Source organism: Tinamus guttatus, unplaced genomic scaffold (genome assembly GCF_059628265.1).
Source record: "Tinamus guttatus ecotype Peru unplaced genomic scaffold, ASM5962826v1 Tinamus_guttatus_pri_ptg000180l, whole genome shotgun sequence".
Taxonomy (NCBI): Eukaryota; Metazoa; Chordata; class Aves; order Tinamiformes; family Tinamidae; genus Tinamus; species Tinamus guttatus.
Window position 1 is genome coordinate 3,108,380 of NW_028288714.1, and position 16,053 is coordinate 3,124,432.

Genomic DNA, 16,053 nt, shown 5'->3' on the forward strand with positions numbered 1-16,053 from the left:
CTATATGCCATGCTTCACATACGTACCAACCTAGATCAAGAAGTTTCAAGAAGAAATACAGAGATAAAAAGTCTACTGAATTACTACGTTAAGCAGCTCCTGATGCTTTATAGATATATGCTACACTTAGGACTTCTGTACAGTACTGGTACCAGGATATTTGGTCTGAAACAATCCACAGCTGTCCATATAGATTGGTGCAAAGCATAGAAAGGAAAGGACAAAGCGTCCCTTCAGTTATGCATCTCCTGGAGTCAGGGAAAATTTCCCTTTTTAGGGGAATCAAATGGAAATCTCAGAAATCCAGAGATAAAAAAGGGCAGAAACAGTCCTTTCAGCAAAAACATGAAGGTTCTAGCAAAGTAGAATTTTCTAGACAGGGAAAAGCAGTTGAAAAATCAATTTTGAAGTATATTCTGCCTACTCATAACTTCAAAACCTTTCAAGAGAACAATCTCTTATCTCTGACTTGCCATCTGACTGTCATAAAAGAAAACTATCCAGATGGGAATCGAGTCTGACCAAATAATGTAGTACCAAAAGCTTCCAAATGGTTTCACTGCCTTATAGAAGGTAGTCTCTATATTCAGCCAATTCAAAACCACACCCACACCTTTATTTGGCACAATTATAACAGAAGCCTGAAATAAGTTAATACTGGTAGAGGAGAGGGGACTTGTTGAATAGACCCAAAAGGCAGTTACTGGAAACCCCTTCCACTAGCTTACCTTATGGCTAACATGTTTTCTAGCCTTTACAGATAAATTAACTTTTTAGTTTTAACTTTTAAACTGCTTAGAGCAAGACTAGGTCCAGTCTCCCTAAAAAAGGGCTTAAAAATTACTACTAATTCAAATGCTGACAAAATTTTTCAAACTTAGCAAAAGAGCTGATATTAGTTGTCTGACAGTTCAGACGTTTTCTGAAAATAATTAGCAATTAATGAGATGCTTCCTTTTATTATCAGGAGAATCTAAATTATTACTGAGAGCTTAGCAAACTGGCGTTATCCAAATTACTTTCTTTTTGTACAGAAAGAGCAAAAGACACACTCCATTTTCTTCCATTAACTTCTGTCCATTACTTCTTTTTTCTTCAAATAAATTCTGAACCATAAATTTGCCAATGAAAACAGATATAGTAAGCGGATGACTTGGAAAAAAATTACTTATAAAAATCAAACCACCATCAGCTATAAGCATCTTACCTTTAAATAGGATCCATAATATTTTGTTACATGTGGACTGTCACACTGACTCAGCACTGTGATTTCCTGTTGAATGTCTTCTATTTCATCTTCTGCTTCTTCCAGATCAATAATTTTTATAGCAACCACTTTCTGAGTCCGATTGTCAATTCCTTTAAAAACTTCACCAAAAGAGCCCTTACCAATTTTCTCCAGTTTTGTAAATAGTTCTTCTGGATCTGCCTTTAGGGTCTGTTAAAAACATAAGAGAAAAGTTATTCAGAATTTGTAACATTAAAATGAAATGCAACATTTTTAAAGACAGAGAATACTTCATATTTTGCACCATCCTGCCTATCTAACTACTCTAACTACTCTTTTTTTCCACCTCTGTAATTAATATGTTCTTCCTACACACTTTACATTCACATACTGCAACGTTTACCTTTTCCTGTATTTTAAAGTGACAATTTATCATGGTCCCTGCAAGAGGGATTTATATCACTCTTAGTACATAAACAATGAGTTGCACTGTGTACCTGTTTAGTCTAATAGCAAGGAATCTTTACAGTTAATAATAATAATAAAAAAGCATATAAACTACATTCTCACACTCTTTCCCTTCAGAAGTTAAAAACACCCCTAAAAAATTGTTTCTGCTTAGGAGGATGAAATCCATGCACAAAAACATATTGCTTGTGCAGAAGAAAGCTCATACAAGAAAGAAGTGTTGTCTAAATAAGTATAAACCTTGTTTATACTACTTAGCCAAACTTTGTAGAAACATAAATGGGGAAAAGAAAATTTGCAAGTTACCATAGATGAGCATCCAGCCAACGATTTCTCTTTAGTAATTAAATTTAGCTTACAAAGCACCTCTCACCTATACTTATGTCTATTCCGGCTCTACCATCTCAAATGTTCCATAATTAATCACCACAGTCCCAAGATATTTTTGGCAAATATTTTAGAAGAAACTTTAAATAACTTGCCTAAAGCTACAAAGCACATGTATTTCACAGGTGAATTGGAATTTCTGCCACATGACAACAAAATCATGATCACCCATGAAGGGGCAAAGGCCCGAAGAAGTTAGTGGATTTATCTCCAGACTCAGATAGTCACAAGCTATCTTATCTGGCCTTTGAAATATCAGAGTACACTGCTACTCCTAATACTTCAAAGCAAGCTGCAAGAGATCACAGTTTTCAGATGTCATTCCAAGAATAGACTTCTAGTGACACCAGTCCTAACAAAAACACTCTTCTAAGCATACTGTAAGATTTCACAGCCACAAGAGGTTCCTCCTGATTTACATCTTACTAAATATCTTCTATTCAAAATCAATTCCAGAAAATAAAATGAATGACATGAAGTTCCATCAATCTTTTGCCATTACAGAGAACCGCCAAGCAATCGACAGACCCAATTACCTTTCACCAAAACAAGTCCCTCCTCTAACAATAATATAACCAGAATTATATAGTATACACACAGTGTTATAATCTGAGATGATGTGGCTGCAAAAAGCTGCTGGGGATGCTTTATCTATCCACACAGGCCCTCTAGATCCATTCCCTAGCCACAGCAACCTCAGCACTGCATCATGACAAAGGTATCTGGGTAAATCACACACTGATCCCAATCACAGCTGCCTGAAAAAATCTGTGTTCCACCTCCAGAGAGACTAAAAAAGACAGCACTGCTCAGAAGTACAGTGTGCCACAAATGTTCATATGAACACAAAGTAGAAGAGCAAGAAGGCTACTTGCCAGCAGCATTTTAAATCTGTGGGCCCTATGTACTCATTCCCTCAATCCCTGAAACACTGTTGCTTTTTACAAAGTATCAAGCACTCCTGATAGTATGAGACTGGGGAGGTTATAAACAACTGTAGCTGACTTATTTTACAGACATTTTGTGTAATAATTCCAGAAAGCAGAGAAAACTGTTCCTGAATGTCCTGGGAAGCAGGAGGGGAGGAGAAGGGAAAAAAAAAAAAAAAAAAAAAGGAAAAAGAAAAAGAAGAAAAAGTGTTCCTATATAATTTTTTAATCAACACTTCATAGCAGCTTTGCAAAAGGACTCGTTCAATAATACCTGGTCTTAATATTACTCTTTTCCTTCCCAAATCAGAACATTTGTAAAATCAATTAATAGTTTAAAAATTTACGATTCCTGAACTTTCTTCTGAGCAAAAAGATATAGTAGCTGCTTACAAGAGAGCTCTGCTGCCTTCTGAGAAGGGCAAAATTCCCAAGAAATGCGTGTTTGAAGCGAGTACCTTAAACTTCGGGAAACCTGTGTTTCTGGAAAAATACCAGTGTCTCTAAATGCCCTATCTGCCCTATTTCAGAAATGGACAGTTCAGGCATCCAGATTCCCAGTGCAAACTCAGTTACATGAGTGACTGATTCCTGTCTGTTTTTCCAAGATAATACTTGAAAAGCATTCTCCCCAGTTATTGTCTTGTTTTTGTAAGGACTTCCAACAGAGTCCAAATAAATAGCTCCATAAATATTCTTTCTATATGGCTGTATAGAACACAAGCAAAATTTTTGAGGGATTCTGTGTTTTGCTGACTCCATGCATTTTTTTGTACTAAGCATATGGTATTTTCCAGCTAATATTAAAATTAAGAGGACTGATACAAGAGAACTGTAACTAGGTAGTGTGAATGCAGCTGGCAGCTGCAGAAGAGCAACATCTGCTGCAAAAGGACAATGCTGAGCAGGATGCTCAAGTTTGTGTATTCACCAATAAGGGGATTCCCCCACAGTCTGGCTGAAGAGCAGGACAAAGGGACGGGGGAGACTGAGCGGAGCCATGAGTGAGTGGGGCAAAAGAGCATCTGCCAGGAGCTGAGGGCCTTTACAAAGGAGGGAAATAAGGGAATTCCCTCACATTCTTCAGCAAGGGGGACAAAGGAGTCAGGTGAGAACAGATGGAGGGAAGCAGGGAGTTTGGTATAGGCGGGCCAAGAAGGCTGTAACTTCTGAGCACCTTGGCCAACGGGGAAAAGGAGAGGGCGTCCCTCGGTTGGGAAATTAGGATAAAAGGGGGGCTGCGTCCCCCAGCAATTTGAGAGACCCCACAGGGATATGCCCCGTGGACTCTCCCTTTATTCGAATAAAGTTTTAGGACTCCTCTGTCTCCTTTTTGGACATTCAGTTCTTGACAGCAAGATTTTCTGCACAATGCCAATCACTTTGGAGTAGATTCATAAGGTGCTAGATGCTTTGTTACAAAACACATATCACAAAAATCATTAAAAAAACACACACAGAGAAACAAATTCTGAAATCTCTTTCTACTTCTCTGCATTTCCAATTAATGAACTCCCATCCTATTGCAAAGGTCCTTCACAGTGATTCCTACATCAGACACCTTGCATTTGGTGCTATTTTTGGTGATTCAAATCCTCAAGGTCATGTAGTTCTTCAGTAATGGCCTAACACGCTTGCGTATAAGGGGTGTGTTTAAATTTTGCGTCACTGGCAAATTTTAACAGCATGCATTGACTCTTCTTGTGTGAAGGTTACTCTCCAAACATCAGCAGTCAAGAACAATCCTGGAGAAAACAGCAGCATCATCCACTCTGACATCATCCCTGCCGTAGACAGTGCTATACATGGCTGGCTTATTTTTATGAATCTCTAATTCTTATCTGAATTGGTTTCCCCAATAGCTCAGCAGATAAAGATAGCAAAATCCAAACAAGTCAGATTAAATAAACACTTCTCACTTTACTCATCCTGATCTAGCGCATGACTTTAAATCAGTCTTTTTCTCCATCTCTATCTAGTTCTTATTTCTATTCTCTGCTCATGAAGGGTTATTCATCTCATTAGCTTTAAAAAGCTAGTTTTTTTTTCTACCGTTTCTTTCTCTTTTACTACAGGAATCGCAAGCTACCTCCACGTTCAAGTCCTTGAGCTCATTAGCACTACGATTTTACTCAAGATCTCCGATTTCTCTGTCTGTTCTTCTGAAATAAGCAATCATAATTCCAGGCCTCCTTTTTCATATAGTTCCATTTTACCAAATTAGCTTCCAATCTGTCAGCTCAAAACTGCTATAACTAGCTCTTTTATGATATCCTCACTCTCTATTCAGATCAAGCCCAAAATGCTACAATTTCTAGCAGATTCAGAGATTCCTAGTGAATATGAAATACCACAGGGTGAATTGGCTTGTGGTTGGCTATGGTTACAGGTGTCTGCTACCATTCTCAGGAGTCAGCATGGTGGGTTCAAAACATACTATTCTTCACACATATGCACACAAGCCTGGATGCACACTTCCACAGGATGCTGCTGACTATGCACTCTATGAATTTCCTAGGGACTGGAGAAACGAAGGGAAAAAAAACGTAAGAATAAAAAAGAGCAATTAAGGTAATCTTTTTTTGACTCCTGAAATACTTAAGATTTATCACAAGGTATGATATTTCCATTATGTATTTCCACAAGTGCTCTATTCTCACATTTTTCCTTAGACATCCAGCAATGACCACCACCAAAGACAAAACATTGGACTAGATGGGCCTATGATCTAACCTGTCTGACATAAGTTGATATGTTTTAGATTATTTGTGGCCAGAGTAGAACTTCAAAATCAAACTAAATTAATTTCTTGAATTTCATTACCACGCACCCTTCTTCTCTAAACAGTTATAACCAATAAACCATACTAGGATGGCTAACTAGAAGCTTAATAGTTTACATTATTTATAATAGCAAAGTCAATGCATTTTATAGTGCAAGATTAAAAACTCTCAGAATCAGGGCAGAAGATTAAGGCCACCATTTTCCTTGCGTCTTCTTTGCCCTGGTAACTGCCAGGCATCACACTTCCACATTCCAAAACTGAGATTTCTTCCAGTGGATAGAAGCAAAGGATGAAACAAAAAGCAACAACAACAAAAGCACACAAACAAGAGCGCTTCTGACACCACCACCGATCTTTACAGGTCTTTTCACTGTTGATGTATATGATGATTATCAGGTGTTACATTCACAAAACAAACATCAGCCTTCTACAGCCTTCTACAAAAACTTCACTACAAAAGCTTCACTACAAAAACAAGCTTCAGATGATTACAGCAGATACGCTGACTCTATCGCATATATCCATCATATCTATTATACAGAAAGGTGCATCAGCTTCTTACCCAAGCTTTTGGGCTACTTGCACCACATAACAAAAAAAAAATCTGTATATCCATTTAAAATAGAAAGAGGGTACACAACAGCAGGAGGAGGTGGTGAGCAATAGCTGTGGACGGCTTCCTCCTGCAGGGGATGGATACCACACCAAGAATTATTTTTATTGGCAAAGAATCAAATGGAATAAGAAAGGAAATAAAATCAACCTAGTTTTACAGTAAGAAAATGGAGAAAAAAAGTTCCTAGAAAAGAAAAAAAAAAACACAATATTTATTCAGATTGTGTCCAATGAGAATTTAATTCACAGAATTCTTTTAAATTCAAAGCAACGCTATAGATTGAAACTGTAAATAGAGTTAATGAGAAATACTGTTTTTTTAGTAACTAACTCACTGTTTACAACTCCCCAGGCTACATTCTCTTCTAATTCAGCAAGGCTTATGCGTTGGTACACCCAGCAGTCAAACATGCTTTGTTCCAATTTTTACTTCAAGTAGAACATCTTAAACTTTCAGTACTCAATCTGTTCTTAGTAAAGACTAGTTTAGCTGAAACAGGTTGTCGATTAGCCTCCTCTTACAAACTGATAGGAAGAAAGAACAGATAATATGTTAGCAATTCCACACAAGAACAAAGGCGACACAGCACAACCATTTTTTCTTTCTGTTAGGACCAAGCAGTATTTAACATCAATAAGAATAAAAGAACATGACTTTTTTGTAGTTATGTTCAACCACACAGCAAATACAGGGCACAAACACATGAATTTCTTTCAAAAGCAGACACTTGCTGCACACTGCTCCTTTATTTTAAATTATACAACGACCAGACAGCACAAATCTTGCGAACAAGTTGATACAAGCCATTTTCTCAAGTACCAAGAGGTATTCAGGCCTAAAAGCCACTCCAATATAAACAGCTAGCATCTTTGATGGCACCGTTCTTCATGCAGCACTATTTTTGGAGCAACACTAAAAAGGCTTTCCTACATCATCATTAACAACCTCTCAAAAAGAAAGATTTTGAACCCATTCATCTCAGCACAGACACATATTAAGCAGCCTTAATTTTTCCTTTTCAGAGCTAGCTGCACAAGCAGTAGCATTAGCAATACATTTTAAAAACAGTTAAAAGGCACCAAATCAGTCCATTTAGATCTCTGACAGAGCCTGAGCTAACAAAGTGAAATAGCAAAAGGAAAATAAAAACATATGCTTAAATAAGAATTTCAGAACGTTAGGAACAACCTCTTCTAGGGAAGCAAAGGCCCAGTTTTCGCTCCCTGGACCTTCCTTTCCTCTGATAAAATACACAGCACAACTTCCTGTAATTGGTGAGAAACTGAAATATGACAGAGAGAATGCAAAAGACAAATTGTTTGGTTTTACTCGATTGTATCAAGCTCTACCTACGTTCTCCAAGAGCTGGCCATTAACCTAAAAGGACAAAACATTAGGTACTTGAACTTATAGCCTGGAATTTCTACATAAACATGAACAAAAGAAATGAACAATATATAGGAACCACAAAAAAATGCTGACAATTAGCAGATTTAAGATATTTAATGGAGTAGCTAATTATTAAAGCAAGTAAGCACTAATCAATTTTAAATTGAAAAACAAATCTTTAACATTTGAATCAAAGGGAATCAACTTCCACTTTTATTTATTCATAATCATAAAAATGCAGTTTAGCTAGGATAGCCACCTTATACACATCACAGAGAGCAGCCACCAACTTAATTAAGGGTGCTAAGACTAATATGAAAGAATTTGTTCTAACAAGGCATAAGACTAAGATACAGTTAATTCACTGGTAATGAAGCAAAGATGAGGGAAAAAAAAAAAAAAAAAAGAAGAACATATATTCCACATTCCTCATTTTCTCCCTTCGATGCTATAATTACTCATTCAGGACATACACTGCCATAACCAAGTTGTTCTTTCCAAGGAAGAAATGCCACCAGTGGAAAAACATAATAAATTAACTTTCATAATAAGGAATTAACATGGATCTTCAAAATGTTTCAAAATCTGCAGTGAACTAACACCAATTTTGGGCCTTAAGGCCCTACGGAAGTCACAATTTAAAGCTACAATATTTTGTATTTCGAAAGCTACTTGATGCACAGTATTAAGAGTTCAATATCAAAATTAACAGTAAATCAACCAAGGCCTGTTTTTTATGAGTCTTCAGAAAGAACACATCCCAATTAAACAAATTTCTAAATAGCTTCTCAAGCCCTTCATTTTTTGTAAACATAAGGTAGCTGAAAATTTTCATTACCTGTAACTGATTTCTACTTCCTTCCATCCATCATAACTTAAAAAAAAATTACACAGTGGCAAAAATTGAAAGTAAATTTTAGATTCCAAAACAGGAACAACAACTGAGGAAAAGAATACCAAATAGTACTTCTTGGAAAAATATCTTGCATTCATTCCCACTTCCTAAAAAGATCAATCATCTACAAATACTTTAAAAAAACACACCTTTAATATGCTAAGTTATACCTTATTCCCAGAAAGTAGTGACTCTGCCCAATTTCCCAACACTAGGATGAATGGCCAAATAAAAAACAGTAATGAGAAGCATTTAGATATGATGTTGCATTAACACCAATTGCAGAAAAGGGAGGGGGGGCAATGTGTTTTAGAATCTACAGCACTCCCAGAATTAAAGGGGAGATCCTCAATTCATCTTCCTTTGACAACAAAATGCAATTTTTTTTAAGAACCTGCCTAACAACACTACTAAAAACAGAATATGAGTACCATTATTCCCAGCACTTTCCTGTTTCAAGCATCAGCTTCTATACAGTTACATGGTAGAAGGTTATTAATTTTATACTAATATAAATAACACATTAGAACAGTGTGATGCCTGTGCAATGTAAAATTTAATTATTCTCAGCTCTGCTCTTGTTCACTAAGAGGGAATGATTCCATATAAAGATACTTCCAGTAAGTGAAGTACGCAGGCTATCCCAACACAAAGAGACTGTTTATTCAATACATCTCTTCAAGAGTAAACCACATTTGTTTGATTTTAGACCTAGGCATCCTAAACATATGAGCTTGGCTTTAGATAATATTCCAAAGCTTTAAAACACACTTTAAGAAAAGCAAACAGATTTTACTGGCAACAACTGACTTGAGAATGCCATCACCACCTTTTACTAATGATGGCACAAAGCTCAATTAGTCAAAAAACCCACATGTATCTGCTTAAGAGTTGTCAACTTTGTCAAAATAAAATCGCTACATTCATAGTTAAATTTCTCTGACCCCCCCCCCCCCAAAAAAAAAAAAAAAAAAAAGAATACGGAATCTGAAGGCCATCATAAAGATAGCCTTTCTCTATAGTGAAAGGGAAAACATTTTAATGATGGGTTATAAAAATCCCGGAATAACATTGTTCTGGGACTGTTCTCACGGAACGTACAGTTATTTTTTTTTCTTTTTATGGGAAGAAGAATTAAAAATATTTATAGAAGTTTTCCTTCCACATCTAAAATTCAACGTATTAAAGTGACGCTTCCCTATGTATCTTCTCAGTTATTAACAATCAGACCCATACATAGGCTTAGAATAATTAACAGATCCCCTAATCAACATATGTTCACAGATGAAATCTCAGCCCTCAATTTGAAGGGTTCACAAATAAAATTGGTATGGGTGCACCAATATAATCAAAACCTATGATCACTTTTATCCACACACAAGTACACTTAATTAAGCAGGTCTCCACCAACGCAGGTAGGCATACCAAAACAAAAGTAACCTCTGGATCAAATCATTACGAGGTGTAGAAGCATGAAGCAGAAGACAAAAAGCATGAAAACGATTTAAATAAATTTTCAAATGTAGCCAATCTCCTATCTCAGAAATGCAAAATGCACCACTGTGTAAAATCCACTGCCAAATGCTTGTATACCACTCATAGCACATTGCATAGTAAACACATTTACTTCACCGGCGTTTCTTTTTGTCTCTCCAGGAACAATGATGAGGGCTTATTAAAAAATGACTTAGTGAAAAGTTAAGCTGCGACCCTGTCACATCTGACTAGCCAGACTGGTCTATGAGGATACCTAAAAAATACACCTGTCACAAGCCACCTCTGCTTACCTGCAGAGAAAGCCCACCTGACAGAAACCCTTTCTACCCACTCAGAGGCTGCCAAAAATACCAGTGAGACAAGAGAGAATGGCCAATGCCGACATTCTTCATGTGGTAACTGACAGACTAATACTGGAACAGACATCCAAAAGCTCATCCTTCCAAATCAAGAGCAACCTTTCCTACTTCATGGATCACTAGAAAAACTCCTATATAAATGGTAAAATTAAATGTCAGCCTGGGAAGTATGCATAAAATGGACAGCTCCAAAACACACGGCTGAAAGGATCCAACACAGATTCAGACAGAGGATTCACTGTTGCCCTTCTTGCAAAAGACGTCCTAATAAATCCTTCAGCTATTCACCTGGTGATAAGGTAATCCAAAAAAACTTACTGATCAAGAGCTCCCTAAAGCCAGGGCAGTCTGTATAACAGAGATAGTTACCAGTTATTCTGGACATAACAGAAAAGAGCCTACAAAGGCTAGGGGGGAAAAAAAGGAAGTCTAAAGATAAGGAAAGCAGAAGTGCTACAGCTCTCCTTTTTAACTGCAGTCTCTGAAACAACACCACTAAGGTTTAATAACATTATCAAAATTGAAGCTTTACCCTGAAAAAATGACTTCTTTGGAAGTTAGATAAATCACACCACCACAAAATCACTCACAGAAGTGTATCCTGAGGAAATCAACTCTAAAACATCCACAGATGCATAACAGCAAGATCTGGGGGGAGTGAGAGAAACAAAGAGTCAGTATCCACATATTTAGTAGAACCTGCTATAGTTGATTTACCTATATGAGCAGTTTCAGCGTTGGTAAAAGCTGACTTGCTCTCAACAAAAATTCCAGACATGAGCTGCAGAGTCCTGACATAATGTTTTACCTGCAGAGCCAGAAGATGCCAACTCTCTTTTCACAAAGATGAAAACTCTTTTGCCCTCACACCCAAGGACTAAGCCTGTAATAGACAAGAGAATCCCAACATCTTCCCTGGATATTTTAGAAGAGATCAGCCACAACTTCAAAAGTCCAAGTAGCTACCAAATACAGTGCTCAAAGTTACTGAACAGTATACATTTAACTGTAAGTTAAACAGTAACTACAAACTTTCAAAAAAAAGAATCAGGAAGAATTAATCTACACGTGTTACAGATGAATCAAATGAGAGGTAGCAGAGTCTACTAGTAACTTTGAATCAACAACCCAATGATTGTGAAAGAGTAACACACACAGCTCACACACAAGACAGTTGCAACCATTGCTTATTATAACATATTCTCCTTACAAGGAAGACAGTAACATTTGTAATATTCAAGAACAAAGAAACAGACACACGAGATCAGAATAAAAGTCCACCTAGGCCAGGGCACTGTCTCCAACAGTGACCAAAAGCAAATAGCTAGGGAACAGAGTAAGAACAAGCAAATAAATAGCAGTCCTTCCCAAAATACTCTTCCTGTAAGCTTACAGTTCAGACATTTCCTAAGCCGAAAACAGTGCCTTTTCACTTAACAGCGCTCAGTGGATTTCTTTTCCATTAACTTGTTCTGTTGCAATCTAAGAAGCGCCTTAGGAACTTTACAAAGCTGACATATGGGCATACCTGAAAACACAAGCAAACCCTTCAAGAAAATATTTTATCTGAAAAGTGTAGGGTTTGGGGCATTTATCTTTCTTCTCTCTAATGGAGAGAAACAGGGAAAGAAAGGAACACAGAAGAATCACTTCCAGCCCGTAGTTCTGCAGTCCATCACTATCAGTGCTCATTATGCCATAGAAGCACATTTGAAAATCTGCTTCACCTGTATTACCCAAGCACCTATCATATCTAGACCCTACCTATCTGTGGTAGCTTATTGCCTAAACAGAGCTAACTACCAAAAGGGAGAACCTCTGGTGGCTTTTCTCACTTCTCTGATAGCTAAAGTTGATGGAGCCATTTATCTTTCCTCAAAAGGAATTTAAAGTAGTTTTCCTATAACCATAATACACAGCTCATATTTAAGGTATACACACTTTTACTCACACAGCTGGGTAAAAATGCCCAACTGTTTCTCTAGTTCTAAAACTTCAGGAAAAGTGCAAACCAATAAAATATGGTTTAATCCAAAATCTTTTTAAGCTGGGGAAAAGGAGGGACAAGACATTTAATCCCTACTAATTTTAGCATTTTGTGCTGAAGATTACATTGAAACTGGCTGGCAGCTTGATGTACTACAGTTGTGTGTTCTGTAGCTTCCCTAAGTTTTCCTCTGCCACTCTGTGTTTCCTGAGCTTTTTGGTCCAATACATCCTCATAAGCTTCAAAATATATTACAGGTCACCAAGTACTTGTACCATAAACATCACACATTTCAGATGAACAAGCATTTTTCACAGATTAGTGAAGTGCAAGATGGAAGACAACACACGCCAACACATGTTCAGTGTAGTAAAGGTACACTCTCGTGCCACACGCTCCAACTCCTTTCTACACATACAAAACCATTAAAACAAGGACAGAATATGCTTTGAGTCCAAACTCATTTGCATGGATAAAAATTTAGGTCAAAACCCAACTCTGTTTCAAGTCAGGCTGAAACATGCCCATTTCACAGCAGACTGAATCTCAGGTTTTGACAATCTTCCAAAATCATCCTACATCTCCTCCACAGTTTTTCATTCCTTTGGTTTACTTTATATCTACTTACTTTTTATGCACTACCCTTTAAGCACTGATCAGAGGTCTTGTTCAGAGTGAAATCCATCATTCCTCCGTTCTGTTTATGCACTACTCTGCCCAGGTCAAACAGCATAACAAAAAATTTTGTCCGCACATGTGATGTTCTGGGATGCAAGAAGTTACTCGTGTTTATACTAGGATACAGATTGTCCTCTTACATAAGTACAGAAAAAAAATATCAGAGAAAGTTGTATAACTTGTCACTGCTTCAGCATTTGTTACAAAACCTGGTAGGTGGTGAGGAGGGATCACAGAAAGAAAAAGATAGTCCCGTGATTTAGGCAATGTAAAGTATACTACAGATAAACAAGCCCTATTTTGCTACATAATGAAAAGTCGCAAACCATTAACTTCGCTTTAAGAAAATGTGACAAATTATATGTACCTTACTGTACACAGTTTGAACACCTATCTAGTTTAAGAGAATCACATACTGAGAACCAAACACTATGAAATTGCTATTTTGCTAATTGCTATCCCCTCTTACTCTGGGAGACGTTGTGAACGGGGCAAGAAAATTAGCAAGTAGTTTTCAAATTACTGGTCTTCAATTTTAGGCATCTACCTATCCATGTGTAAAGATTTTTCTTTTTTGGGGGGGGTTGGGGAGCAGGAAGGGGAGAAGGTGTTCACGTAGCTGTTAATGTTCATAAACACTCAATAACTCACAATAATCAGGAAAACAAATCGTAAGGTTTCCATGTACCAAAAAAAATATTTTAAGCAAATCCTCCTAACAAAGAAATGAATCTCTTTCCATTTAGTACAGCAAATAGTACTATAAATTCAATAATACACCAAGAAATCACAGGCCTTTTGAGAAATCATGCAACCACATATGTAAGCACTGCACACAAACTTCACTCTATTCCCCAGTATCTCCAGATCCAACTTTTTAAATCCAAAAATATTACAGAACCTATTTGTTAAAAAAAAAAATGTTATTGGTTCTGAAATATTTCAAAGACTTAAAAAAAAAAAAAAAAAAGGCAACATTAACCTAACCCTACCCATAGCAACAAACTGCTACTTCTCTGCCTTGGAGATCAGTAAACTGCTGTGTTTGGAAGCTGAACGCTCAACACAGTGAAAAACGCACACACTTGGAAGTTCATAGTGAGGGCCTAGTGACATCCAGTACCACATGCCTGCACATAGGCATAACCATTCAGCACATTACTGACATTTCTCAGGAAACTCATTTTTATTGTTGCTTCTATGATTCAAACTTTAGAGCATTTAAACAGTTTATTTTCCATTTAACTTCTTCCTTGAAAAGGAGAAGCATAACTTTCAAAATATAGTAAGGGGTGAACTTAAGGATACTGCAGATGAATCACTTTGCAGTGTAGAGAACTCTCCAGGGTACATGGAAGAGGAGAGTGCGAGTACAAAGGACTTGAGGAAGAAAAAGACATTATGCAGATATACATCACTTCAAGCCCACTATTACTGGTCCATCTTTCCCTCGACTTGTGGGAAATGGAATAGTTATTTTGAGTAACACACAAATGTAGCATTTTAAATTGAAATCCTCAGGCTAGGCAAGGACAGAAGATTCATCAATTAGGATTTGATTCATGGGGACACAATCCCAAGTAAACAACATTTAAACCAAATAAAGCACGATATCTGCTAGAAGATAATTTGAGGAGAACTATATGTCCCCTTCACAAGCGTTTATTTGAGGCACTGGGAGTGCATGGGGTGGTGTCCAATAATAGGTGGAAAACCATTACAACAACATGCAAATACCAATGACCTTAGAGTTCTTCTGGATGTAGCTTTTGTTATTCGATTTAGGTTGGTTTTTTTTGTTTGTTTGTTTTGCTTTTTTTTTAAAAAAAAAAAAAAAAAAAAAAAAGGATAAAAGACAGCACAGCCACCAGAAAACCACATCAGCTATTAAAAACGGGCAGTTAGGGCACCCGAACGGCAGACCCCGCCGTTTGACAGCCACGGCAGAGCAAGGCGGAGGCGGCCCGGTCCCACAGCCCCACGGCGATGGGCACCGCAGCGGGCGCTGAAGGTCAGCGCCTCCGGGCCCGGCCTTCCCGGCAGGGCTTCCCCGGGGTAACGGCGCTGAAAACGGTCCGGGCGGGCAAGCCGCGCTTCAGGAACGGGCCCCCCTCGCACCCGCGGCCCCTGCACGACATTCCCGCTGCTGCCGCCCCGCCGGGCCGCGCGCGGCGACGCGGGATGAGGCAGGGCTGGCGCCGCAGCCCGCGCGGCAGGGAGGAAGCGCTGCCCGTGTGCGCGGGGCGGGCGCGCGGCGCCTCGCCTCGCCTCACCTGCATGCCCGGCAGGCCTATCTGCACGGGGGAGCGAGCCATGGCGGCGGCCGGGCGCGCAGCCGCGTCTCCTCAGGCGGCTCCCGCGGCGGAGCTCATCACGCGCGCTCTCCTCCTCCTCCTCCCGCTGCTGTCCCTTGCCCCGGGCGGGCGGTGGGAAAGGGGCTGTCCCAAGGCCGGCCCTGCCGGCCCCGTCACGGTCGCGCCGCGCGCAGCGGCCGTTACCGGCCGCGCGGAGCCGCCGCGCGATGACAAACGCGGGCGGGTAACGGCAGCGCCCCGCCCCCGCGACGCGCCTACCTGCGCGCGCCCCCAACGGCGCCAACGGCCCCAACGGCCGCGCCGGGGCGCTCCCCGCCCGCAGGAGGGGAGCGGGGCGGTGGCCCCGGCGGGCAGAGCCCCGCGGCGGTTTGGGGCCGTTCCGGGAAAGGCCGCCGCGGTGCCGGGGGCGCTGGTCTTGGCTTCCTGTCGGGAGCGGCACGCGCGCCCGAGCGGGATGGGGGTCGCGGGGCTGCCGCGCGGCGCCCGGCGGAGAGGAACGAGCCGGGGGCCGCGGGAAGCG

General features: G+C 39.5%; 1 protein-coding gene across 1 annotated transcript in view; it reads right to left on the reverse strand.

Moving 5' to 3' along the window:
• The window catches only part of STK24 (serine/threonine kinase 24), a 48,001-nt gene extending 32,401 nt beyond the window's left edge, over positions 1 to 15,600 (reverse strand). The window contains exons 1-2 of the mRNA XM_088523342.1: positions 15,492 to 15,600; positions 1,208 to 1,438 (exon numbers count right to left, since the gene is read on the reverse strand). Coding sequence (XP_088379468.1) covers positions 1,208 to 1,438; positions 15,492 to 15,533 — 273 coding nt within the window. The 5' untranslated portion in view covers positions 15,534 to 15,600. The remainder of the gene's footprint in view (positions 1 to 1,207; positions 1,439 to 15,491) is intronic.
• Between the last annotated feature and the right edge of the window lie 453 nt (positions 15,601 to 16,053).